General features: G+C 38.8%; 1 protein-coding gene across 1 annotated transcript in view; it reads left to right on the top strand.

Moving 5' to 3' along the window:
• Nucleotides 1–1,321: 1,321 nt before the first annotated feature.
• Gpam (glycerol-3-phosphate acyltransferase, mitochondrial) overlaps nucleotides 1,322–25,853 on the top strand; it is a 36,612-nt gene continuing 12,080 nt past the window's right edge. Inside the window, exons 1-12 of the mRNA XM_013017633.1 lie at nucleotides 1,322–1,450; nucleotides 3,034–3,156; nucleotides 6,447–6,520; nucleotides 9,405–9,518; nucleotides 12,675–12,821; nucleotides 13,545–13,641; nucleotides 14,523–14,659; nucleotides 18,573–18,672; nucleotides 19,009–19,221; nucleotides 21,048–21,161; nucleotides 23,448–23,533; nucleotides 24,896–25,011. Of these exons, the coding sequence (XP_012873087.1) occupies nucleotides 1,349–1,450; nucleotides 3,034–3,156; nucleotides 6,447–6,520; nucleotides 9,405–9,518; nucleotides 12,675–12,821; nucleotides 13,545–13,641; nucleotides 14,523–14,659; nucleotides 18,573–18,672; nucleotides 19,009–19,221; nucleotides 21,048–21,161; nucleotides 23,448–23,533; nucleotides 24,896–25,011 (1,423 nt within the window). The 5' untranslated portion in view covers nucleotides 1,322–1,348. The remainder of the gene's footprint in view (nucleotides 1,451–3,033; nucleotides 3,157–6,446; nucleotides 6,521–9,404; nucleotides 9,519–12,674; nucleotides 12,822–13,544; nucleotides 13,642–14,522; nucleotides 14,660–18,572; nucleotides 18,673–19,008; nucleotides 19,222–21,047; nucleotides 21,162–23,447; nucleotides 23,534–24,895; nucleotides 25,012–25,853) is intronic.

Raw genomic sequence — 25,853 nt, 5'->3', positions numbered from 1 at the left:
CTTCCTCTTCTTCTTCCTCCTCCTCCTCCTCCTTTTTCTTCTTTCTTCTTCTTCTTTCTTCTTCTTCCTCCTCCTCTTCCTCCTCTTCGTCCTCCTCCTCCTCCTTCTTCTTCTTTCCCCTCCTTCCCCTCTCCCCCCTCCCCCTTCCTCCTCCTCCTCCCCCCCCTTTCTCCCTCGTAAACTCTTTGGGGAGGGAGGAGGAGCAAGGCATGGACTTCCTATTGGCACCTGTCTCTCCTGTCTTGCTTCCCTGCTACCTCCTTACTCCCTCCCCCCCCACATACCAGGAGGCAGCTTGTGTTCACACTGTTGTGTGCTAAAGCAGAATTTTTGTTCCATGTGCACAGCTTTACTCTTCTTCCTAGGGCCTGTGGTGATACATTGTTACTTATGGGTAATATGTCAAGGACAGAAGAGTTAGACTGAGGTTCATAGTTACTGTAGCAACTCCATATGGTAATTGAAAAGAAATTAGAATATACCTTTCGCAGAGCTCTGCTACATGGAGGTGATTTTTTAAAAGGATTTTAAGTAATTAATCCAGGTGAGAAATTGCCCAAAGCTAAACTAGAGGATAGAGACAGAAAGTTTTAATATTGTGCATTAATATCTATTTTAGAGTTTGCTTCCAATGAATATTTTCCCTTAGGCTAAGAAGAGACTTATTGAAAACTTAAAATCCAGAGACGTTTGTAAATGATGTGCTTCTCTTGTATAGCTCTGAGGATGTCTTGTACAAAGACCATTGCTTTTACAGCATGTTATGAAAACTAAGAAGCTTAATTCATTTTAAGTGGGAAACTTATGGAGATACCTTAATTACTTTTGTCCATTTTATGCTGCATAAGTGTGCATGCATGAAAATTCCCAGCTCATAATCTTAAAAGTTGTGTGTATGCATGTACTTTGTTGAGTTAAATAAATGTATTTCTTCATTCTCTGAGATTATTTAGTTATTAATATCAATGAGATAATTATTTGTTGTATTCTGGGCACAATTATATTTATTATAATTATTATACCTAATTACACATTTGCAAATGAGTATTCACAGGTGTTTTGTCGAAGAAATCTAAGGACACATGAATTGTAACGTTAGTATTCAAGATACAAATATGACACTCCGCATTTCTCCAGTCTGGGTAGTTTCACTGAGTTCATGCCAACCCATCAAGGGCAGTTTTTACAGTGTAACTCAATCGAGTAGAAATCTACCAATTCATTTGTTAGCCTACTGGGGAACAATTAATGTACAAGTCAAAATCTAGAATTGCAGTATTAACTTTCTGGATTCATTAAGTGGTATATATTTCTTACAGCACATGATTTGGGAGTTACATTCTGGGACATGGATGAGTCTGCACTGACCCTTGGCACAATAGATGTTTCTTATCTGCCCAGTTCTTCAGAATACAGCCTCGGTCGATGTAAACATGCAAGTGAGGAATGGGTAAGTTTGAGAGACAAGTTAAAAGCCTAATTTAGCTCAGCAGTGTTCATTTCAGTGTTATCATAATATGAAATAGAGATTATTTGTTGCAGAAATTGCCTCCAATGGTTAGGAGTGAGATTATAAAATCTAACAATTATAGACATTTTTATGGTATTGTTATAATTGGCAAGAAAAATTGGATACAAAATTTGAAGTACGGAGATTATGTTAAAAAACAAAAACACTTTTGCCTGGGGGTAGGGACCCTAGTAGTTGTTTTGGGTCATGTAATTATCTATAAAGAGATTATTTTCCTTTTCTCTGGGTAGCTACTCTCCATAATTTTTATTTAATAAGCATGAATAATGGAAGTAGACTTTAAAAATTAAATATGAGAAAAATTTGTATGAATCTAGTATAAAAAACATGTTCTGTGTTGTACTGTTTTCCTTATTTTCATATAATATGGCATTCTATTTTTTAAAAAATGATTTATATCAATAGGATTTGAGCAACTAATGAGCTCAAAGTTCAGAGAAAACTTTTAGAACAACAGAGCAGGGTTTTGCCCTAATGTAGCAACATGACTTTAATTTAAATGCTAGCCTTTACTGCCACTTGATATAATAAAGGAATGTTACTATGTTTATTTTCTTTTTCATTAAAGTAAAATATTTTAAGCTGTAAGGCATTTAAACATTTTAATATGATAATTGTTCGTATTCATGGGGCTACAGTGTCTCACTTCAACATATGTAATAAATGTGCAAGTATCCAATCAAGATTAATCCATCAATTCGAACAATGATTATTTCCTTGTCTTAGAAATATTCAAAAATGCGCTGGGTGCCCGTGGCTCATGCCTGTAATCCTAGCTGCTCAGGAGGCTGAGATCTGAAGATCATGGTTCAAAGCCAGCCCGGGCAGTAAGTCCATGAAACTCTTATCTCCAATAAACCACCAGAGAAAACCAGAAGTGGCACCAGAAGTGGTAGAGCACTAGCCTTGAGCTGAAGAGCTGAGTGAAAGCGCTCAGGCCCAGAGTTCAAGCCCCACGACAAAACAAAACAAAACAAAGAAATACTCAAAAATGCTCTCTTCTAGTGATTGAGGAATGTATAATAAGTTATCATTGTGTGGTCGTGCATGCCTATATAATCCAAGCTATTTGGGAGGTAGGGATAGGAGGATCACAGTTTGAGACCAGCCCAGGCAAAAGCTCAAGACCCTATCTGGAAAACAAACACAACAACAACAAAATCTAAAAAGAAAAAAAAAATCTGTTGACATTACTCCAGTACTAGATGCCTTGAGTTTAATTTTACAGTGCCCTGGACCACAAGAATGCAATGTTCCTATATAATTGTACCCATTCTCCAAATTTTCTTTACTTACCAACTTGCCTAGCCAACAGCCATTATTCTACTCTAATTCTCCTGGGCCAACTTTTTTGCCTTTTACATATGCATGAGGGCATGTGGTATTTGTCTTTCTTTGTTGGCTTATTTTGGTTAACATAATGAAATCTAAGTTTTAGAGAGCAAGCAGATAAGTATAATTCTCTTTCCACTTAGATTCTATTTTTCCTAAATCTTCATTAGGGTGACTGTGGGTTTAGACCCACCTTCTTCAGATCTGCAACGTTAAAATGGAAAGAAAGCCTCATGAGCCGGAAAAGACCATTTGTTGGAAGATGCTGTTATTCCTGCACTCCTCAGAGCTGGGTAAGAATATTCCTGTTTGGTGGCCTCTAAGAAACAGCAAAATATGTGACATAGGTTTCTAGCTTTGTGTGCATTTTTGTGGTTTGGTGTTAGTGGACTTGGTTTGTTCTTAGAACTGAGACCCACATTTATACACCTACTATTCCAAGTAGAGACGTTGACTTGATTTTTCTTTCCTTCCCCCTCCCCCCATATTGGTTTCATCATAAAGGTAGGCAACATCTTGGTTCCTTTGTGGCTTTAGTATGATTTTATGGAGAGAGTAGATCTTACCTAGAGTTAACTCTTCCAGAGAGCTAGAAGGAACCTTCATGTACCTTCCAGACTTTGGCTTTTAGCCTTAATGTTAGCATCCTGGCAAGATGAGACATGCTGGGAGACAGAGTTCAAGCTGTGGCTTTTCTGTTGCCTTTGGCTGTGTTTCTCTTGCTCAGGAATGTCTTCTGACTGTGATAGTAAAAAATGGTCACTAAGATGTTAGGGTGAAGATTTAAGAAAGAGTATGTTTATATTTGTTGCTTGTGTTTTGGTGGAAGGGAGCTAGTGACTGCAGTACTTGGGAAGAGCTGAGGTGGGTGAGCAGTGTGCTTCTGATGGCAGTTGGTGAGGGATAATTTGGCACAAGGTGTAGAATGTTGTTTGTCACTGTGTTCAGGCATTAAAGTTACCTTTTAAAAGGTTATATTTGGTTGATAAGCTCACCCTGGGATGGGCCAGTTATTATAAGGCAGGAATTCTGCCATTTAAGTGCCTGTTACTAACATGTGTTCATTCTAATCTGTACGAATAGTTCACTACTGGGGATTGGCCTAATAGGAAGTAGAATTCCAAGTTTCATGTAAAGTGATTTCCTAACATCAGAGAGATTTTTGTAAGTCTCAAGCAGTTTGTGCTCAATGTTTAGGTCTGATCAAGAATTTATTAGAAGTATTTGTTTAAACTACAGGGCCGTGCTGCAAGAATGTGGTAATATTGAAAGATCATGGAAATTTCTAGTCCAGGAGTAAAGCCAGTTCCTTTTTCAGAGGACAGGGGAAATAAAGATTTAAATAGAAGATCAGACCTTTTTAGATCTGGCATTTCATCTAATTCTAATTTTAAATGAGTATTCAAACCGGTATAGTAACCACAATGTTACAACGTGTTCTGAAATCAGAAAGCAATATAAAGAATTATTTGGGGCTAGTGAGGGTTGAGTGGCTAGAGATCGTACAACAGATCATTCATTTTTGCATCAGTATGGTAATTGATCAAGCTGAACTTGATCTCCTTCCATGGCATGTTCATTTAAATAATTTGTGTGGAGTGGAAATACTGTACTGTTTTTGACGTTTGCTATAATTACTCTGAAATCCTGCTTGTAAAGAAATCTCTAAAGAAATTTCTTCTCTAAAGAAATTTTACTTAAGTATTTTTTAACATTTTTTTTTTTTTTTTTTTTGGTCATGGGGCTTGGACTCTGAGCTTGGGCTCTTTTTCTGAGCTCTTCAGCTCAAGGCCAGTACTCTACCACTTGAGCCACAGCGCTACTTCTGTTTTTTCTGGTGATAAATTGGAGATAGGAGTCTCATAGACTTCCTGCTTGGGCTGGCTTTGAACTATGATTCTCAGATCTCAGCCTCCTGAGTAGCTAGGATTACAAGTGTGGGCCACTAATACCTGGCTTTTACATCTTTTTTTTTTTTATTAATTTTTTTTTGGGTCCGGTCGTGGGGCCTGAACTCCGGGCCTGGGCGCTGTCCCTCAGCTCTTCAGCTCAAGGCTAGCGCTCTACCACTTGAGCCACAGTGCCACTTCTGGCTTTTTTTTTTTCTGCTTATATGGTGCTGAGGAATCGAACCCAGGGCCTCTGGCATACAAGGCAAATGCTCTACCACTGAGCCACCTTCCCAGCCCTTACATCTTTTTTTGAGGGTACAGTATGTCTTTTTAAATTAGCATTTACTTGTGAGTCATATACCTTTTCTAACTTCCTCTTTCCAACTGAATTGTCTCTAGATTATCTTTGAAGATCATCTATAAAGATAATAACCTATGAATGTACATTTTTTTTATTATGTGAACAGTCATACAGGGGAATAGGAAGACCACATTCTTTGGGAGCAAGATCTTAGACTGAATTGAGGAAAATTGTGTTTTTCTCAATTGAAGAGTTTTTTGGATCTTTTCAGATCTAACAAGTTTATATTTGAAATCTTCTAAACTTCTAACCAGCCTTAATGGGGACCATGATCTTACTGTGTTATATCAGGAGATTTAGTAATCTAATCATAACCATGTGGTACTTTGCATAGTACTTGTGACTTGTGACAGATCTCTGACTGTCCTTGTGAATTATTTAAGCTAATTCTAGTTCTTTGGGGGTAAAGGTGAAGAGTGAGACAGAAAGGGAAGAGGCCAAAACCCTTTGGCTGTCTGACATTAAAAACTGCTGTTGTGGCTGGGAAGGTGGCTTAGTGGTAAAGTGCTTGCCTAGCATGCGTGAAGCCCTGGATTCAATACCTCAGTCCACATAAACAGAAAAAGCCAGAAATGGTGCTATGGCTCGAGTGGTAGAGTGCTAGCCTTGAGCAAAGCTCAGGGACAGGCCCTGAGTTCAAGCCTCAGGACTGGCAAAAATTAAAAAAAGCAAAACCAAGCAAACTAATTTGGACAAATATAACTCCTGCTTATCTGGATGCCCTGATCTAAAGACTGACCTCTGAAACCCAATGAAGAGGCAGGGTGAGATCAAGGGTGATATAGCGGACAGAGCTTTGCTTACTTGAGATATTGGGAATGTTTTCCCACCTTCATTACTACCATGTACAGACAGTCTTATATCACCACGTGATATGAAAATGAATGTTAATATTAATGAGTATTAATGAAGTACTTTGAGCCATTTGGATGATTTATTGTACACTAACCTGTATATTAGGACAGTATGAATCTGATACGGAGGGTAAGGTGGGCATGCCCTGTGTTCACTTCAGTATGTGTTTATGAGGATGTGTGTATGTTTTAACATGTTATGTTTTGATTTTATATCTGCATATATGCGTATTAAAAAGCAATTAACTGTGAGGTTTTTTAAATGTAGAGATATACTATGAAAAAATTGACTTGTGACCCTTGAAATAGTCAGAAGACTTTTGAATAAACCTGTTTTTCTTTATCATGGTAGATTTTCAAAGCAATGTCCAATTTTATGTTTGGATATTAAAATTCACCTAGAAATAGGAATGGGAATTCTTCACCAGCAATCTACTTGTCTATTCACTTACTTTATTTTGTTTTGTTTTACACAGGAAAAGTTTTTTAACCCTAGCATCCCATCTTTGGGTTTGCGGAATGTTATTTATATCAATGAAACTCATACCAGGTAAAAAGAAACTTTTTATACTTCTACTAAATCACAAAATAAAAATTCTGTAATGTCAATGAGCATACTTTAAGATAAGTCTGGTTTTGAGAATAAATAGAATATGAGCTTCTACCTAGAAGTCTTATGTAAAAATTAGAAGCAGGATAGTCACCAGAAAGATCTAACACTATTAACCTGTGCTGTACCAACAAATATCCCCGGGGCATGTCATTGTACTTGGAGTGTACTTTAACTTATTCATAACATCAACTTTTGCTAAACCTTGGGAAATATTTAAGGAGAGATGTAGTTTTGAATGTTTTATGATTTATTATGATTGTTTTATACTCCATAGAAAGTGTACATGATTAAAATTTTTGCCTGACCTATAGAATATTAAAAAATGTTTTCCTCTACTGAGCAAATGTTCTTTAGCTTATGCAGGTAAGATTTTTCTTAGAATTTTTATTTCCAAATTCCAGACATATGGAGATGGATTGGTAGGTGTCAGAGAGGGAGAGAGAGAGAGAAGGGCCTTTGTTTTATAGAATCTAAGTGAGAGGATAAAGAATTAGAAGGCTGTGTGTTTTAGGCAAGAGAAGCAGGAACCAGAACTACTACCAGACCTTGGAATTGTGAGAAAAGATGCCTGAAGTAGGGAGTGGTAGGCTCAAGTGATGAGAATGCAAATTGGCCTAACAAGTCAAGTATTGACATTTGAAGCCTTTCTGATATTACTAGAGGAAGACATTCTAAATGAGGATGTAAGACCTCACACACACACACACACACACACACGGACTAAAAGTTTAATTCAAGGGATATAAGGGATATATTTTTTTTTCCTATCCTCAGGCTGCTCTTTTCTCCTCCTCTTCTTCATCTGCCTTCTCCTCCTTGTGCTCTTCCTCCTCCTTCCTCACCTCCCCCTCTCCTTCTCCTTCTCCTCTCCTCCTCCTCCTCCTCTCCTCCCCCCTCCTCCTCCTCTTCCTTCTCCTCCTTTTTCTTCCTTTTCCTCTTTCTCCTCCTTCTCTTCTTCCTCTCACTTCTTCACCCTCTTCTCTCCTCCTCCCTCCTTTTCCTCCTATTTCTCTTCTTCCTCCACCTATTTCTCTTCCTCCTCCACCTCTTGTCTGTCTCTCTGGAATTTAAAGGAGAGAATTGGGCCATTGAAGTATTTTTCTTGGTTGATATGGTTGATAACCTAAATAAAGGGATACAGTATTGTTTGGCTTATTTAAATAAACATTTTACATATGAAGCCAAAACTTTTGCTGTTATCCCCAAGCAGAAAAATAGCATTGGTTGTATTGACTTGTTTATATGAGACTGTTCAGTGCAGGGAGCTGCTCCACAGTTTTCGGCTCATGTGTCATATGAAACAAGGTCTAAATATCTTTACAAACAAACATACCCTTACCACTTCCATGCCAACACACTTTCTCTCACATACTGTTATAAGTGCTCTACACTTTCATGCACTTACTCATTCCTCCACACTTTGACATACACAGTGTTTGCAGTCACACACATGCAGTGCTTTCAATCACACACACACACACACAGTGTTTACATTGACACACACACTGCTTTCAGTCATAAGCACAGTGCTTTCGGTCAGTTTCAAGGGAATTTCATACAGAGCTGGACTTTGTATCTTAACCATTGATTCCTTCCACTGAAGGAAGACGTTAGAAAGAATGCTGCATATTTAGCTAACTTTTCAGAAGATTGAGACAAAAGAAAGGAGGAAGGGAAAAAAATAAGAGTAGCGGTAAGGAATGGTGATTCTCACCAAATTATATCCCCAGTGTAAGTTTTCCAGGTCATTTTAGAGCGACTTTGTTTCTGCTTGAAATGTCCCTCTGTCTGCATCACTGCACAGAGAGTGACTGTGCAGGATTACGTAATCATTGCAAAGAGTGGCAAATCATTATGTAATGCAGACTTGTAGCATTTTTATTCTGAAATGTAGCTACCCAGACCCCCATCTAACTAGCTAATAGCCACAGTCACTGTGAGGAATATTTCTTGTCCCTCAGTTATATAGAATGTTGGAAAACAAACTGGGTTATTGAACTCAGTTCAAGTATTTAGGTCATTTCATAGGCTGGTTATTGCTTGATTTCTTTTGTCTGATCAGCCTTTGTTGATTCAATTAGGAATCAGTGATTACTTTAGAAGAAATACTGTAGTAATAATAATAAAAAGTAGTCATATATCATTTATGTTAGGGGAAAAGTACCAAATCTTTCTATAAGCCATATATATATTATATATATATGTATATGCACACATACCACATACATAGATACATATATGTGTGTTTAGGCTATTTCACATTTGACATATTTGCCTTATTAGTGGTATTAAGTGTCAGATTTTTTTCTTTTTCTTTTTGTCGGTCATGGGGCTTACTAAGGGCCTGGCCTCTGTCCCTGAGCTTTATTTGCTTAAGGATAGCACTCTACCATTTTGAGCCGTGGCTCCACTCCAGTTTTCTGGTAATTAGTTGGAGATAAGAGTCTTTCTTGCCTGGTCTGGCTTCAAATTGTGATCTTCAGATCTCAGCCCACTCAGCTAGGATTATAGGCATGAGCCACCAATGCCTAGCTTTAACAGATTTTTACTTTTTTAAAAAATAGGGTTATTATTCAATAAAGTAAGATTATTCAAGCATTAATGCATAAATTATGAGTTTTAATTTTACTTGAGAGTGCATGAAAGACATTGCACATTGAATTGCTGCATAGCATCTTAGAGTACCAAAGTGCATTTGCTAGAGGAGAGCCTAAGTCTCAGAATGGTTGACCTCCAAGGGCTGTTCTTGTTGTGGTAGTCTAGGTGTTCCTCACGGGACACCCGGGGCTTTGTTGCTAATTCATTCATATTTACATTCTAGGCACCGCGGCTGGCTTGCCAGACGTCTTTCATACATCCTGTTCATTCAAGAGCGGGATGTCCATAAGGGCATGTTTGCCACCAACATCACAGAAAATGTCCTAAACAGCAGCAGGTGAGGATAGGGACACTGTCGGCAAGGTGCGGAGGGGCGGGGATGTGTGGAACCTTTGGTCTCCTGAAGTGTTTGCACTTCCGAACATGAAATGTTCGGCTGCAAAGGATGGGCATGGGTGTGGGGCGAGGTTGTGGCAGGAGGTAAACAGAACCCTGCAAGAAGAGCCGTCCTGTTTTATGGATTCTGGTCTGGATGGATTTTCAGTAGGTGAAAAGCGAATCATGAGCTAGAGTTCAGAGATCCACATGCTTCCAGGGTTCTGTAGTAGTAAGGTTTCTGTTTTGTAACTATTGATGACATCACATTTTCAGTTTTATAGCCCAAAGGGAATTGAGTTTGTTGGTGTCAAATAGTTAGTTAGTTCCTAGGGATGTATTCATGCCGTGGAAATCATTGTTAGAAATCTAAAAGAGTAGAGGTTGTCTTTATTCTTAGAGGCATTTGCTTGTCAACATGGGATGTTGACCTAGCCCATGTGTAGGAGGGAAAAAGGGTAGAGGGGCAGGGAATACTTTTTCTCTGCCCTCCAAAGTTTCAACAAACTGACACCTGAGAGAGTAGCAGAAGTAATAGGCTTGTGAATTTATTGACATACCCCAGGCATCACAAGAGTGATCATTATCCAGTAACTCCAATGAGACTTCTCTATAGAAGAGAGGGAAGTGAAGGGACCTAGGTAATTTTGAAGTTTAGTTAGTGGTTTTCAGGAGGTGATGAGTGAGTCAGGAGAAGAGACAGTAGCTGAGGGACCAAGGTCTTCTCTGCTCAGGGAGGCAGGGCAAAGGCAGAGCTCTGTGAACAGTGTCCCAGTGAGACTCCCATCTCTCGGGCGGTGTGTGGGAGCTGCCCTCAGAAGAGAAGTGAAGCCTATCTGGACATGGTGAAGACTTTCATTTTCCTCTCTTCCCAGGCACACAGCCTACTGAATGAGGTTCCCTGGGAGAGTTAAGACAATCACATTTCTTTTGGAAGAAGTTTCCCCAGGCAGATAAGGGAATTCCAGAGAGCCACTCCCTGTGCTTTGGGTGCAGAGATACAACAGAATGTTCCGAAGTCCTTGGTTCTCAGGCAGCTCCCAAGGCCTTCCAGTCACTTTTAATTTGAAGGCACACAGTATTCCAACCCCCCTATTTTTGTGGTATGGCTTTCTGAGCCCTAGTAGGGGCTCAGAGTACATCATCCGGAGCATGGGAGTGTGGATGAAGGTTATTCTGTTCTGTCTTATTGATATGGACTAATTTAGTGGTATTGCTCAATTTAGAGAGCAGAAGACAGGTGGCTTGAGACCTGGTTGTTTTTAACCATCGTGGGGTTGTAAATAAAGCTTCAAAAGTGCTGGCTCTAGTCTTTATTGAATAAGCAAGCGAAGAGTTGATAATCTTCTGAAAATGTTCCTAGCCAGGTGGACTAAATGCTATTCAAGGAATAGCCTGGGTACCTCCGTGTCCTTGGAGCTGTTCCTTTAATATTAATGAATTGTGGAGAGTTTCTGAACTCTGTAGCAATGGTAGATGAAAGTAATTATTTGAAACTCTTGTGTTCTCTGCTTGCTAACCTTCAGTATGTTTGGGAAGTCATTAATGTGTCCATCTTCTGGGTATAGCATCTTCTTGCTAATATTTTAGTAGTTCATATTTGTTAATAAACTTCCTTTTAGAAATGTTGCATCAGTGTTTTCTGTTGCATTTTGTCTCATTTGAAATTCAGAGCTAAGGAAAAGCAGTATCTTAATTGTTACTATAACTACTTCTTATTTATTTATTTATTTATTTTGTCAGTCATGGGCTTGAACTCTGGGCCTGGGTGCTGTCCCTCACCTCTTCAGCTCAAGGCTAGCTCTCTACCACTTGAGCCACAGTGCCACTTCCAGTTTTCTGGTGGTTTGTTGGAGATAAGAGTTTCTCCAGCCTTCCTGCCCGGGCTGGCTTTGAATCTCAATCCCCAGATCTCAGCCTCCTGAGTAGCTAGGATTACAGGTGTGAGCTACCGCCACCCGGCTCTACCACTACTTCTATACACAGTCCTGGTGTCATGTTTTGTCCTCAGCGAAAAATATGTCCTGAAGGAAAACATTACAATTTGTTTATTTATAAGATTGCTGTAGGGGATTCTTGGTTTGCACAGTATTCATGGAGCTTTGGGATTTTAAATTGGCAAATAGTCACCATGTATAGAAAAGCACGACACATTCTGTATGATCCTAGTGATCTAAAATGGATTTTTATGTGAACATGTAGGACCTAGAAAGAATTCCAGCTAGAAAGAATTGCAGTCTTGGATAACTCACTCTTTGTTTCCAGTGTGCGTGTTTCCTGTAATGCACATATTAATTTTTAAAGATTGTTTTTAAAACTACAAACAAAACTAAAAACCCTTTACATATGTTTCAGCTGGCCCATTATTTTGAGTAGTAACTAGGATGTTAGATGTGGCTTATGAACATTTAACCTCATGTTTTCTTTACTAAGTCAAGTGAAAGAGTTAAACTTCATTAGATTTTTCCCTTTAACTCATTTCTTATTGCTGTTTTGATCTTGAACTATGCTTTTTTTAAATTAGTGGTTCAATTTAGGAAAAAAATCTTGAAATATTTAATTCCCCTCTTTGATATTTCCCAGAGATTTTTGCATGCGGTTCTTCTAATAGGGGGACAGTATAAGTAAATATTAAGTTAGGATTTCAAAAGACAAATCACACATCACTTTGACAGTGGGTTTTTTCATGCCTCTGAATAGTTTGCCTAAAAGGATAACTTTTCTTTTTCTGTTTTGTTAGAGTAACATTTTTATTCCTCATAGCTCTCTGTCAGCCACTGTATCTGAATTTAAGTCTGCTTTTAAGATTGCTGGGGATGATAAGAAATGTACTCATTATCTTGCCCATGTAATTGTAACCCCTCTGTACAGTATTTTCACAACAAAAAAATAAAAATTAAAAAAAAAGATTGCTGGGGGATATATCGATGTAGGATTATGAAACCTGGCACATTATTAATAGAGAGCCAGGGAGAGTACTTCTAAGTTGAGCTTTTTTTTTCTTCTGTTATGGCTTATTAAAGAGAACATACATTGTGAACATTTTGTTGTGTGATTTCTAGCTGGGGAATATAGCATAGAACTAGTTACATTGTATGTCTTTCCATGTTCAATTCAGAGTACAAGAGGCAATTGCTGAAGTGGCTGCTGAGTTGAATTCGGATGGTTCTGCCCAGCAGCAATCCAAAGCCCTCCAGAAAGTGAAGAAGAAAGCCAAAAAGATCCTTCAAGAAATGGTCGCTACTGTGTCACCAGGGATGATCAGGTATGAAAAGACAAAGCAGAAGCTTGCAACCAAACAGGGATAGACTTTGCATTTCCCTCCCTAGTTTTGTGCTCATGGAAGAAGATACTGCCTTGCATTTCTGTGTTCAGTTCACTTCCTTTTTTTTTTAATTTAATTTTTTTATTGTTAGGTGATATACAAAGGGGTTACAGTTATGTAAGTCAGGTGAAGAGCACATTTCTTTTTGGACATTGTCACCCCTTCCTTTGCTTTCTCTCAGTTTTTCCCTCCCATCCCACCCACAAGTTATATAGTTCATTTTCAGTAGTGTCTAGTGAGGAACACTGCTACTTTTGTTCACCTTTTAGATGTGTACTCAATCTCTGTGAGAAGTAACACCGTGTAGGCTTAAAGCTGCCTTAAACTGTGCTGATGTGTCATAAGGGAGTGGTTTGTGTGTATTACAGGGATCATTCTGCTCACTGAATATTAGCTTGGTCATTTGTCTTTGAAGTACAAAGCGTTATTGGGGTGAAATGGGATCTTAGTCTATAATAAGTGGGTACTTCTATAAGGAATATGTCTTTAAAGTTAGTCCACTAATTCTTCAGTTCAGATACACAGATGTCCATGCACACACATGAGGTCATTTTCAAGTACTCTTAGGTTGTTGGCTCAGAAACTGAAGGAAACAAAGTCAACCCTATACAGATGGATACTTATATGTGTATAGATCTAATTTTTACAAAATATTTCTTTCAGATTGACGGGGTGGGTGCTGCTAAAACTATTCAACAGCTTCTTCTGGAACATTCAGATTCACAAGGGTCAACTTGAGATGGTTAAAGCTGCAACCGAGGCAAGCATTTCTGTGAACCTGCTGTTTCTTTGCCCATGTGTATGGACCGATTGTAGAGAGTTTACGGAGTTCTTTTAGAAATGCTCCCCGTGTGTTGTTTTCTGTTTCAACCCACTTGGAAGACTTCCCCTTATTGTGATACTGCAGTGGCCAGCAACACTCCAATCCTCGCCAGTTGGGGGAGAGATGGGGCCAAGGCAGCCTGAGGATAATGTTCAGAGTCACTTTTATAAGCTATTGGGAACGAGATGGCACAAATTTCTATTTTATGCACAAGAAACAGAGATACAGGCAGCTTAAGAAGCTGTTCTCAATCACAGATATGAAGTAGTTTAACCGAGGCCTGGTTCAAAAAGCCTGTGCTTTGTGGGCACTAGTGGCCCACATCTATATTCCTAGCTATTCAGGAGGCTGAGCTCTGAGGATCTCAATTTGAAAGCAGCCTGGGGAAAATAAATCTAAAAAACTTGTATCCTAACCAGCAAAAACCTGCAACTAGAGGTATGGATCCAAGTGGTAGAGTACCAACATTGAGCATGAGTGAGAGCATGAGGTCTTGAATTTAAGCCCCAGTACCAGCACAAAAAGAAGAAAAAAAATCTTCTATGTTCTTTGTTTCCCCCCTCATGATTAGGGTTACCTCTTAGATGTCTGGAGTCAACTTGAACCCTTGATTACTTTTCTTCTTCCCCCAATTGATTTTTGTTGTTATAGTTGCTCTTACATTTAGCTGCATAAGTATTCAAGGTAAAGAAGAATTATTATCGTAAAATGTTTTCAAAGAGAGAGTTACTGATTAGTGATCCTAAACAAAGCATGGTTGGAAAGAGGGCTAGGACTTAATGTTTGAATTTGAAATTTGACATTTTTCTTTCTATTAGACAAGTCTGCCGCTTCTGTTCCTGCCTGTGCACCGGTCCCATATCGACTACCTGCTGCTCACCTTCATTCTCTTCTGCCACAACATCAAAGCGCCCTACATCGCTTCGGGCAATAACCTAAACATTCCCATCTTCAGGTAAGATTGGCTCAGTTGGACAGTTGATTGAAAATTTAAAGCTATTCTGACTTTTGTTGTTGCTATTGTTTGTATTTTTTTAATTTTAATTTAATTGTCAAGGTGATGTACAGAGTTGTTACAGTTACATACGTAAGGTAGTAAGTACATTTCTTGTCTAAGTTGTTACTCTCCTTCATTTTCCTCCCACTTTCCCTCCCTCCAAAACGCCCCCCCCAAGTTGTACAGATCATTTCCAACATACTATCTTGTGAGTATTGCTATTTCATAGATTCCCCCTTTGTCCTTTGTCTCACCATTTTTTTTTGTTCCCTTTCCCTTCCCTAACCATAAACAAGGCCATACTAAAGCTACCAGCACAACTATGTTTATTGCGACATTATTCATCATAGCTAAGATATGGAAACAACCCAGATGCCCCTCAGTAGATGAATGGATCAAGAAAATGTAGTATGTATATACAATGGAATTCTATGCTTCCATCAGAAAGAATGACATTGCCCCATTTGTTAGGAAATGGAAGGACTTGGAAAAAAATCATATTAAGTGAAGTAAGCCAGAGCCAAAGAAACATAGGTTTCATAGTTTCCCTTATTTGCAATAATTAGTATATGTCTAGGATAATCTTAGCAGATGAGCAGAATAGCTAATAGCTATGTACATATGACCATATAAGATGATGGTAAGTGAAATGAATTCCCAATACATGGACACAAAAGGTTTTTCTTTGTTGTTGTTATTTTTAATGTACTATATAATTTCTTTTTTCTTCTGTTTTCCCCCTGTGCTTTATCTCCTGTTGTCACTGTATTTGTTACATGTTTTGACACATGTTATTGTGTTATAGTGTTACAAAAGTAGTGATTGTGGAGTGTATAAAACTGGAATAGTCCAAAAAGAAAACCATTATCTATCTCCTATGTTTATATATTTCCTGTGGGATACTTAGTGAACTAACCATACTCAAGTGTGATGAGTAATATTTAGAAGTGGGTAAAAGGTCACATAGTGATTAGTGTATCAGGCTTGGCAGTAGGGCCTGAGTGTTGTTTGGGTAGTAATGGGTAGCCATTACTTTATAGGAACAATATTCGCTTTCGATAAGAGTAACCTATTACTTTAAACTCATTCTTTGATAGAGCTAGAAATGTGGGAAGTACAATGTAACATGAACGGTGTATGTTAGAGTTTTCAGGAGAAGGCAGTGCATTCTATGGAAAATGAAGCCATGGGGTGTGATGGGATTGGGAGGTGATAGGCAGATAGGTGGGAGAGATCAGAGGCTGGTAGCTGCACATGTAGTAAGAGATGGGTTAAAAGAAGTTCTCAGCCAAGAGTATGGTGTCTGTCCTTTACTTGAGAAATGACAGGTGCTGTGCTTTGAAAGGTGACATTAGATTAGAAGTTCAATGGATTCTGTTTTTCGTTTTTTCAGTCAAGAAATGAGTTCTACCACTTGGACCATACTTCCAGTTCCAGCTTTTTGTTGATTAGTTGGATACAAGAGTGTTAGGGATTTTTCTACCTGGACTGGCTTCGAACCATGATCCTCAGATCTCAGCCTCTTGAATAGATAGGATTACAGGTGTGAGCCACTGGTACCCAGCTCAATTCTGATTCTAATAGTTTGGGTACAAGATAATGAGGGCTTCAATGAGAAGTGCAGTAGTACTCATTGGGAGGAAGGCATAGGAAGATTTGAAAAGTAGTAAGTTGAAAACTATTTAGTACTTTGTGAATGTGTAAGACTTGGTACTAACCCAGATTCAGGTTCAGCAGAGTATTAGGAGAGACACAGGTGTTTTCTATTCGCTAAACAGGGTCAACAGTGTGTCTGATCACCACTTGGTAGCTGGTGAGGACTGGGTTGAGCTGGTTTGAGAAAAAAGTAGCTGTAAGGTCAGCTCTGTGAGTAGAAGGTGAAGCAGAGGAGACTCATTTGGATGGAAACAGGAAGGGAAGTGGCCTAGCCGGTGAGAGGTAGAGCAGTACAGAGTGGCAGTCTGGGCTTCAGCATCCCCAGCCCAGGAGCAGGTTCCCAGCCCATTGGCTCAGTGTTGGACTTGGATAGCTAACCAGCCTCATGTGATCAGCAGAGGCATAGCCGTCCAATCATGCAGTCATTGATACTTATCCAGCTTCCAGAGCACATGTATTTTTCTCTGTCAAGTAGCTTACAATGAGGCATGCTGACAAATAAACATTTAGCTTCAATATACTGTGATTGGACCCTACAGGGCAGGCCTGGTTTCTGGGTGGTAGAATAGCTGTTTTTACTCCCGGCGCATCCTGTCCTGAGGTCAAGGAATCTGAAATGTGAAGGGCATCATAAAGTTGCTGGTGGACAGTCTCACAGGAGGAAGACTGTTCCCATGGGGTCACAGAGAAGGCTGGCCTCTTCTTGTCATTAGAGCAACCACATTCCCATTTACTCATACTTTCTCACAATTCAGCCCTTTCATGAACTTTGAGTCAGTTACTACTTAGCCTTCCTTCTTTAGACATAGACAATTGTCATAAATCACCAGCCTATTTCTCTGCAGCCTTGTTTTGTCACATTCCTACCCACATAGTCATAAACTGCTTCTGGGGTACATGATTATGAATGTGTGTATGTGTGCATGCATGCGTGTGTATGCATGCTGGTATTGGGGCTTGAACCCAGGGCCTCGCACTCTTACTTAGCTTTTCACTGAAGGCTGGCACTTTAGCACTTGATCCACAGCTCTACTTCCTGCTTTTTAACTGGTTAATTGGAGATACAAGTCTCATGGACTTTCTTGCCTAGGCTGGCTTTGAACTGTAATCCTCAGATCTTAGTCTCTTGAGTACCTAGGATTATAGGCATGAGCCACCAAGCCCCCAGCTCATTATGAATTTACATTGCAGGATGAATTCAAAGTGATACTCAGTCTTTATATAGACTATGGAGGATACCAAAATACACTAATATAGCTGGCTGTCAGTGGCTTATGCCTGTAATCCTAGTTACTCAGGAGACTGAGATCTGGGTTCAAAGCCATCCCAGGCAGGAAAAGTCTGTGAGACTCTTATCTCCAATAAACCACCAGAAATCTGGAAGTGGTGCTGTGGCTCAAGTGGTAGAGTGCTAGACTTGAGCTGAAGAGCTGAGGGACAGTGCCCAGGCTCAGAGTTCAAGCCCCATGACCGACACACACACATACACATACAAATATTCAAAATATTATTTAAAATATTTAAATATTATTTAAATTATTATTTCTCTATAGCAATATACATAAAAATATTTCTGTATCTATTTGAAAAGAATTATTCCATTTGAGAGAATAGGAAGATGCTGTGAGTTTGGAAAACCTGGCTTAGAAAATTGCAACTTCTTATCACAGGTGATCAATGCTGTTAAAATAGACATGGTTTGTGATCAGGATTTTTTGATTCCTGTGTACATGAAGATTATTTTCACCCAGTTTCAAGTTAGTGAATTCTCCTTGGCTTCTTTAAGTAATAATTATTTGAGAATATTTTCCCCAAGGAACTTTTCTTCATTCTGTAAATTTGTTACAGACAAATTTGAAAGTTTCAGTGTGTCTGGAAATGGGACAATGTCCATATCTTGAGATTGTGGACAGCATTTTAATAATCATCCTTACACAATTTGTGCCATGTTCTCTTCTGGGTAGCACACCAGGGTTAATCCTCTGGCTTGGCACTGCTGTACTAGAACTTTAGTATACATACTGATCTCCAGGCTCCAGATTGATGGAATGTAAATGGGTGAGACGTGTCAATAACATGAAAATAAATGTCTGCATTTTCCCTGTCAGCTCTCAGGCAACACAGATCGTTTTTATACAAATGGCAACTGTTGTGAAGTAACTTGGAATTTGACTTTTTTTCCTTGTAAATAATAAGTGCATTTTTGAATTTATAGTACCTTGATCCATAAGCTTGGGGGCTTTTTCATACGACGGAGGCTAGATGAAACACCAGATGGACGGAAAGATATTCTCTATAGAGCTTTGCTTCATGGGGTGTGTATGATTTCTAATTATTCTTAAAGCCATTACGTTAGCTAGCAAGTGGAAGGACAAAGATTTGATTGGGTTGAAGTGTTTATAAAACTATTCTCAGAATCTTTTGAATGATGATGGCTTAGGTGTAAGTATGAACTTTTTTTTTTTTTTTTGAATTTTCCAAAATACAGTGTTGGTAAAGCTTCTTTAATGCTATTTGTGCAGGTGAAATATTTTGTCGTTAGTAAAGTTATAGTTTCTATTTTTTTCTGGGTTTTGCCTGAAAATTTTTTCCCACTTCATCTAAGTTGAGTGGCTAACTAAGTTCATGTGTTGCTTTCTCTCGTACTCCAGCATATAGTTGAGCTACTCCGGCAGCAGCAGTTCTTGGAGATTTTTCTGGAAGGCACACGCTCCCGTAGTGGGAAAACCTCCTGTGCCCGGGCAGGACTGTTGTCAGTGGTGGTAGACACTCTTTCCACCAACACCATCCCCGACATCTTGGTGATACCGGTTGGCATCTCCTACGATCGCATAATTGAAGGTCACTATAATGGTGAACAACTGGTAAGGGAAGTGCCTATGCAAAATTCAGTTTTGTTTTACAGGTTTTCTTTTAGATCTAATGATTAGCATTTGGTTTTGCTTATAGGATTAACTAAGAGTATCTCTTAGTATTGTCTAACTGGAGAGCAGTCTTGAAACATGGCTGGGGAGGCATGGTGACCGCCTTCCTCTCCGACACCCACTAGGCAGAGACTTCTTGTGTGGTATTTTCCTATGCACAATTAGATGTATTGGCCTTGGTCATAGGACTGGGAAGTGGAGGCTTCTGGCCCCTCTCCTAAGGGCCGGCTAATTGTGTGTGCATTTATTTCAATTAAGCCTGAAGAACTGGCGGGCTCATGTGGACAAAAGAACAACAAATTAATTTGAGGGGTGGCGGTATTTATTTTCAATCAGTTTTGGGGGGGGAGTGGATAGTGGTAGTAGTGGGGTTTGAACTCAGTGCCTTGTACTTGTTATACAGAGTAGACATATATCTTACTACTTGAGCAATATCTCCAGCTCACTGGTAAACTTTGTTTTTTCCAGTCCCAGAGTTTGAACTCTGGGCTCACATTTAGCTTGCAACTTGAATCACATATCTAGTCCAATTCTTTGCTGATTATTTCGGAAATGAAGTCACTTGGACTTTTCTTTTGGGGCTGGCCTCAAAACATGAACTTCTGGATCTCAGCCTCCTTAGTAGCTAGGCATGAACCACCATCATCTGGCTGCAATGAACTTTCTACCCCAAAGAATGCATAAATCATTAATATGCACACTGAGTTATTTACAGTGCATATATCTATGTAATCAGCATTCAAATGAGGGAAACACATCAAGATTCCACAAGGCTCCCTTGGGCCCCTCCTGTCATCAGTCCCTTCTGAATAACCACTTATCTGACTTCTTACAGAATATATTAGTTTTGCTTGTTACTAAGCGTTATATAAATGGGATGAATAGTGCTTACTCTTTTGGGATCTAGTTCCTTCTGTTCTCACAGGTATTTTTGATATTCTTCTCTGTTGCTGTATGTAATTAGTTGATTCTCAAAGCCACTCAGTATTCCAATACATGAATAAGCCACAGTTGATCCTTGGTACCCTATATATTCATTTTGACATCTACCTAGGGGTAGAAGTGATAGATCATAGAGTATGTATGTTGAACTTTCATACATTTTGGTTCTTCTACCTTACCACATCTACCAACAATGTGAGGAATCAAGTTTGGTCCTGAATTAGTGTACTTGTTTCAAACTTGCCGCTTTAAATAAGTGAGGTATTCAAGGACACATGACCACTGTAGGTTTTATACTTTAAGGGATGGACTTGGATTACCAGATGAGTGGCATTCTTCCTATGTGTCCTTGAATATCCTGACTGTATATGCAAGGGTGTCTTTCACGATTCCCCTTCTATGTACAACAAATACTTGATAAATGCTTTCTGAGCAAATAGTCAGCTCTGTGGACACTGTGAGGTTAATAATGACATTTAGTGCTTTGAAGTTAGGTATTTAGGCTTGGTAATCCACAGACTTCAGATAGGTAGCCCCTTGGACTGCTCACAGAATGGTTTTTAGGGTGTTATGGCATTTTTTCCTTCATTACTTTGTAGCTATACTTATGTGAATTATGGGAACTAAATGGAATAGTAGTAAATATTGACTCCGCAACTCATTACATCTTTTAGCTTCTGTAAACACTAAACATTTTCTTATAGGTATTAGTTAATGGGTAACTTGTTTTCTTCTTTTAATCTTGTACTCCTATCCTTTGGAAAGCAGAATGGCTGTACCTGACTTATTTCTTACTGTGTTGTTTTTTCACCTCTGGAATTTAGGGCAAACCCAAGAAGAATGAGAGCCTGTGGAGTGTAGCACGAGGTGTTATTAGGATGTTACGGAAAAACTATGGCTATGTCAGAGTGGACTTCGCACAACCATTTTCTTTAAAGGTGAGAGCCTGTTGGTATCAACTATGGTCAAAGCATTGTCTGGAGGCAAAAAAAAAAACAAAAACAAAAAACCCTGAGGGCTTGTTCCAGCTCTAATCCAATGTTTGCTGACTGTGACATCCTTTTCCTTTCTTGAAAAGCAGCACTATGAAAAAAGTAACCTCACCTGAACTTTTTAGTCAAAGTGTGCCTAGTGACACAGAGGTGAGATGACTATCTTTGGGAGATGCCAAGCTATTTATTGCTATTAAAAAAGAAAAAAAAAATCCGCTGGACATAGATGGCTCACACCTGTAATCCTAGCTACTCAGGATGCTGAGATCTGAGGATTGCGGTTTGAGGCAACTCTAGGCAGAAAAGTTCCTGTGATACTCTTTATTTCCAGTTAACCACTCAAAAACCAGAAGTGGCACTGTGGCCTTGAATACAAGGAGGCTCAGGGACAGTTGCCCAGGCGCTGAGTTCAAGCCTCACAATTAACAAAAGAAAAAAAAATCATGAGACTCTTGCATATTACTTTATGATACATGTTGGTGTCCTGTGTTATGTTTTAAAGTTTAATAGGTATTGCATTTAGGGGGAATTTTTAAAAAATACTTAAAATACTTCCCCTAAAATCCAGATAAAATGGATAGGATGATGCTGTATGCTAAAGAAGGATCCAGTATTCTAAAACCCCAAGGGGAATTCCAATCTCATTAAAAGCCTGGGACTGCCAGTTCCCTGAGATCCCGCCATCTTAAATTCCATTGATTTTCAAATTGAATAAAGGAGAGAGACAGAGAAAGGTATAGGTAAGAAACTGAGGCAGGAGCAGAGGCCCTGATTCTCCTGTTCTACATCTACTTTTACAAGAATATGAGCTTAGAAAAAGGCTTTACACTATAGCAGGAGGCTTAGCTGAAATGGTAGAACCCTTGCCTAACTAGTAGGGCCTGTGTTTAATACCCTCTCCTACAAATGGAAAAGAAGATTCTGACTGCTATGTGGATTCTTTCTGGCCTTCTGCGTTTTAACTGTGGAGGAACTGCACCAATTCTTACTTGTTCTTGGTCTTTTATTTTTTTAAATGATCACACACCTTCTCTATTGGAGAATAGAGAACAATTCACTTTGGTATTGCACTTTTATTAAGTATTACGGGCCTCAGATTGCCAGATTTCCTTCAAAGGTGGTTGTCTCAGTTATCAGTGTTACTAATTTTGAAGTTATATAGTTTCCAAACAAAAGTCAGGTTTCATTTTAAAAATTTTTTTATTAGTAAGTTTTTTTATTGTAAAAATACCATACAAAGGGGTTACAATTACATGAGCAAGGTAATGAGTACATTTCTTATCAAACATTGTTGCCTCCTCCTTTGTTTCCCCTTACCAACACCCACCCCCACACACCAAAGTTGTAAAGTTCATTTTTTGACATAGTATCTTGTACATTTCATTGTTGCAGTGGACCTACCTATATCCCTATTTAAACAATGTGTTTTTTCCCTTCTCCTCCCCAAATTATACCAACATCAAATACAGTGAAAACAGGGTTATACCATGGGGGAGGGACATACAAAGCAACAAATAAATCACCTTATAAAGATGTTAGAAACAATAGCAAGAAAGAAAAACCACTGAGTCCTTATCTTGGGGTTTATTTCACTTAACATCAATTTATCTGACCGTTTCTGCTTGTCTCAGACATATACTAGTTATTGCAAATAAGGGAAACCATGGGCCTGGCTTACTTCACTTAATATGATTTATTTTATTTACTAATCATCTATTCTTTGTATGTTCCATTCCTAAACTCCATGCTCCCTAATTGTTTATGACTTATTTTGGACATGCTTTAGATATAGAAAGTATTTCTAAACTTTTTACCATGACCTGTTTTCTAAATATCTCCCTTTAACCATTGTGTGGTGTGTGTGTATGTGTGTGTGTGTGTGTGTGTGTGTGTGTGTGTGAGTCTTGGGGCTATAACTTAGGGTGTGGGTGCTGTCTCTGAGATTTTTTGCTCATGGCTAACACTCTACTGCTTGAGCCACAACTGCACTTCTGGCTTTTGGGTAGTTAACTGGTGATAAGAGTATTATAGACTTTCCTGATCTGGCTGGCTTTGAACCACAATCCTCAGATCTCAGCCTCCTAGTAGCTAGGATTACAGGCACCAGCCAATGGTATTTGGTTACTTTTAACCTTTGAAAATCAAAATATATTTTATATGTTGATAGGAAAGTAAGACAACAAGAGTATTCCTCATGTTCTTGTTTTGTTTTTGTTTTTGTTTTTTTTCCAGGAGTATTTAGAAAGCCAAAGTCAGAAACCTGTGTCTGCGCCCCATTCTTTGGAGCAAGCATTGTTACCAGTGATACTTCCTTCCAGGTAAGATTTGCATAAATTTTTTATATTAACTAAGCTATCAAATAACTATTACTTCTTATTTTGCATATAAAAGTAGGTTACTATTAAAAGGACATGTCTTTTCAAAATAAGGCAAACTCAAAAAAACAAATATGCTGTGTTTCCTCTCATATACAGAATCTAGATGTAAATATGTATGACATAAATGTAAAAGGAGGGGGTGGAACCAGTCAGTGGGAAGGGGGAGAAGCTAAGGGGAGGGGTTTAAAATTATTGATGTATATTATTTGCGTGCATGAAAATAGCCTAAGCAGGGTACCGGTGGCTCACGCCTATAATCCTAACTACTCAGGAGGCTGAGATCTGAGGATCATGGTTCAAAGCCAGTCCTAGCAGCAAAGTCTGTGAAACTCTTATCTCCAATAAACCACCAGAAAACTGGAGTGGTGCTGTGACTCAAGTGGTAGAGCGCTTGCCTTGAGCCGAAGAGCTGAGGGACAGCACCCAGGCCCAGAGCTCAAGCTCCATGACCAACAAAGAAAGAAAGAAAGAAGGAAAGAAAGAAAGAAAGAAAGAAAGAAAGAAAGAAGGAAAGAAAGAAAGAAAGAAGGAAAGAAAGAAAGAAAGAAAATAGCCTAATGGAGCCCATTATCTATTGCAAAAAATTATAAATGAAAGGAAGGGAATAGAAAGAGTAATAGATATGCATGTGATTGAAGTACGCTATATGTATATATAGAGAAAGCTGCAATATTGTATATGTGCTAATAAATAGAATATTATTCTTGCTCATTTCCTCATGGGACTAACTTTTCCTTTGATCTGCTAAAGGTTGTGAAAATGTGTATTTGGGTTTTTTGATGATTTGCATATAAAATAGTTTTGATTTGTGAATTATATGGGAATTCTAATTTGATTTATGTTTTTGAATGTTTGAACTAAATTCTTTGTAGTAACTTAGGTTACTTATGTCATGTATAAATGAAACATGTAAGATTTTGTGCTATTTGAATTTTCAGAATTCAAATTGAATTGTATAAGAAGCTCTTCCTTTAATAAGTGGAAGCATTATTTGCAGATGTGTTTGAAAATGTGACATCTATTTTCTTCATTTTTTTTCTGCTAGTCATCTTTGGAAGCAATGTGCCAACAACCAAATAACATATGTAGTCATAACTAAATAACACATTTAGTTCAGGACAGTATACAAAATCTAATAAAGTAGGTTATGATGGGAAACAATCCATAGTAACAACCTATTTGTGGTGTAAGTTAGAAGTCTGTAGGAATTTGAAGTATCTATATATTTGTAGACTTAATCCCATGTCATTTGCCTTGTAAAAGATTGGGGATACAGGGGCACTGATTTTACAATCATTTCAGACCTAATGATGCTGCTGATGAAGGTGTAGACACGTCTAGTAATGAGTCCCGGAATGCAGCCGATGAATCCTTTCGACGAAGGCTGATTGCAAATCTGGCGGAACACATTCTCTTCAGTGAGTACAATTCCAAACTGAATTCTTCAGCTCAGAATCCATGTGGCACAGTGGAAACTCTGCAGGTTACTGGGGGTAATTTCTTCTACTAGGTCTATTACTTAATCCCCAGAAGGTGACAGTTAAAGTTTTAGAAAGAACACTAGAGGTTTGAAGTGTGTAGTGCCTCCTGCTATGCTGTAGGTGTCATGGGATAGTACCTGTGCTCTTAAAACAATAGTTTTGTCAAAATGAGGTGTGGCTCCTTTTGCTTATGGTTCCTTGGGTATTCTTTTTTTCGTGGCGCTGTGGTTTGAACACAGTATCTCTCACTTGCTAGGCAAGTGCTGTACCATTTGGGCCATGCCCCCACCCTGAATATTTGTTTTTGTTGGTGGTGGTCCTTGGGCTTGAACTTAGGGACAGGTGCTGTCCCTGAGCTGCTTTGTACTCAGGGCATCTACTTTACCACTTGAGCACAGCACCACTTTGGACTTTTTTGAGTAGTTTATTGGATATAATAGTCTTACAGATACTTTTCTGCGTGGGCTGGCTTCAAACCAGATCTCAGCCTCCTGAGTAGATAAGATTACAGACATGTGGCAGCTTCTGGTGCCAGGCTGAATAGGTGTCTTGAATTATGTGTGGTACATCATCTAGGTTTATAGTTGAAGATCTCTTTCTCCTCAAACCCCTTGGGTATCTTATTCAGTAAACATTGAGCGACTATTAATCCTGAAGCTTGGTTTGAGCTATGGGGAATACAAATGGGTCCCTAGTGATTCTGCACTCAGATAGCTTCTGCTCCTCTCCATGGAATAATTGTGTATAAATACCTAAGTCAGAGTGGCCCTGAAGAATAT

Source organism: Dipodomys ordii, unplaced genomic scaffold (assembly GCF_000151885.1).
Source record: "Dipodomys ordii isolate 6190 unplaced genomic scaffold, Dord_2.0 Scaffold36, whole genome shotgun sequence".
NCBI lineage: Eukaryota > Metazoa > Chordata > Mammalia > Rodentia > Heteromyidae > Dipodomys > Dipodomys ordii.
This window is presented reverse-complemented; position numbering and strand designations above follow the sequence as displayed.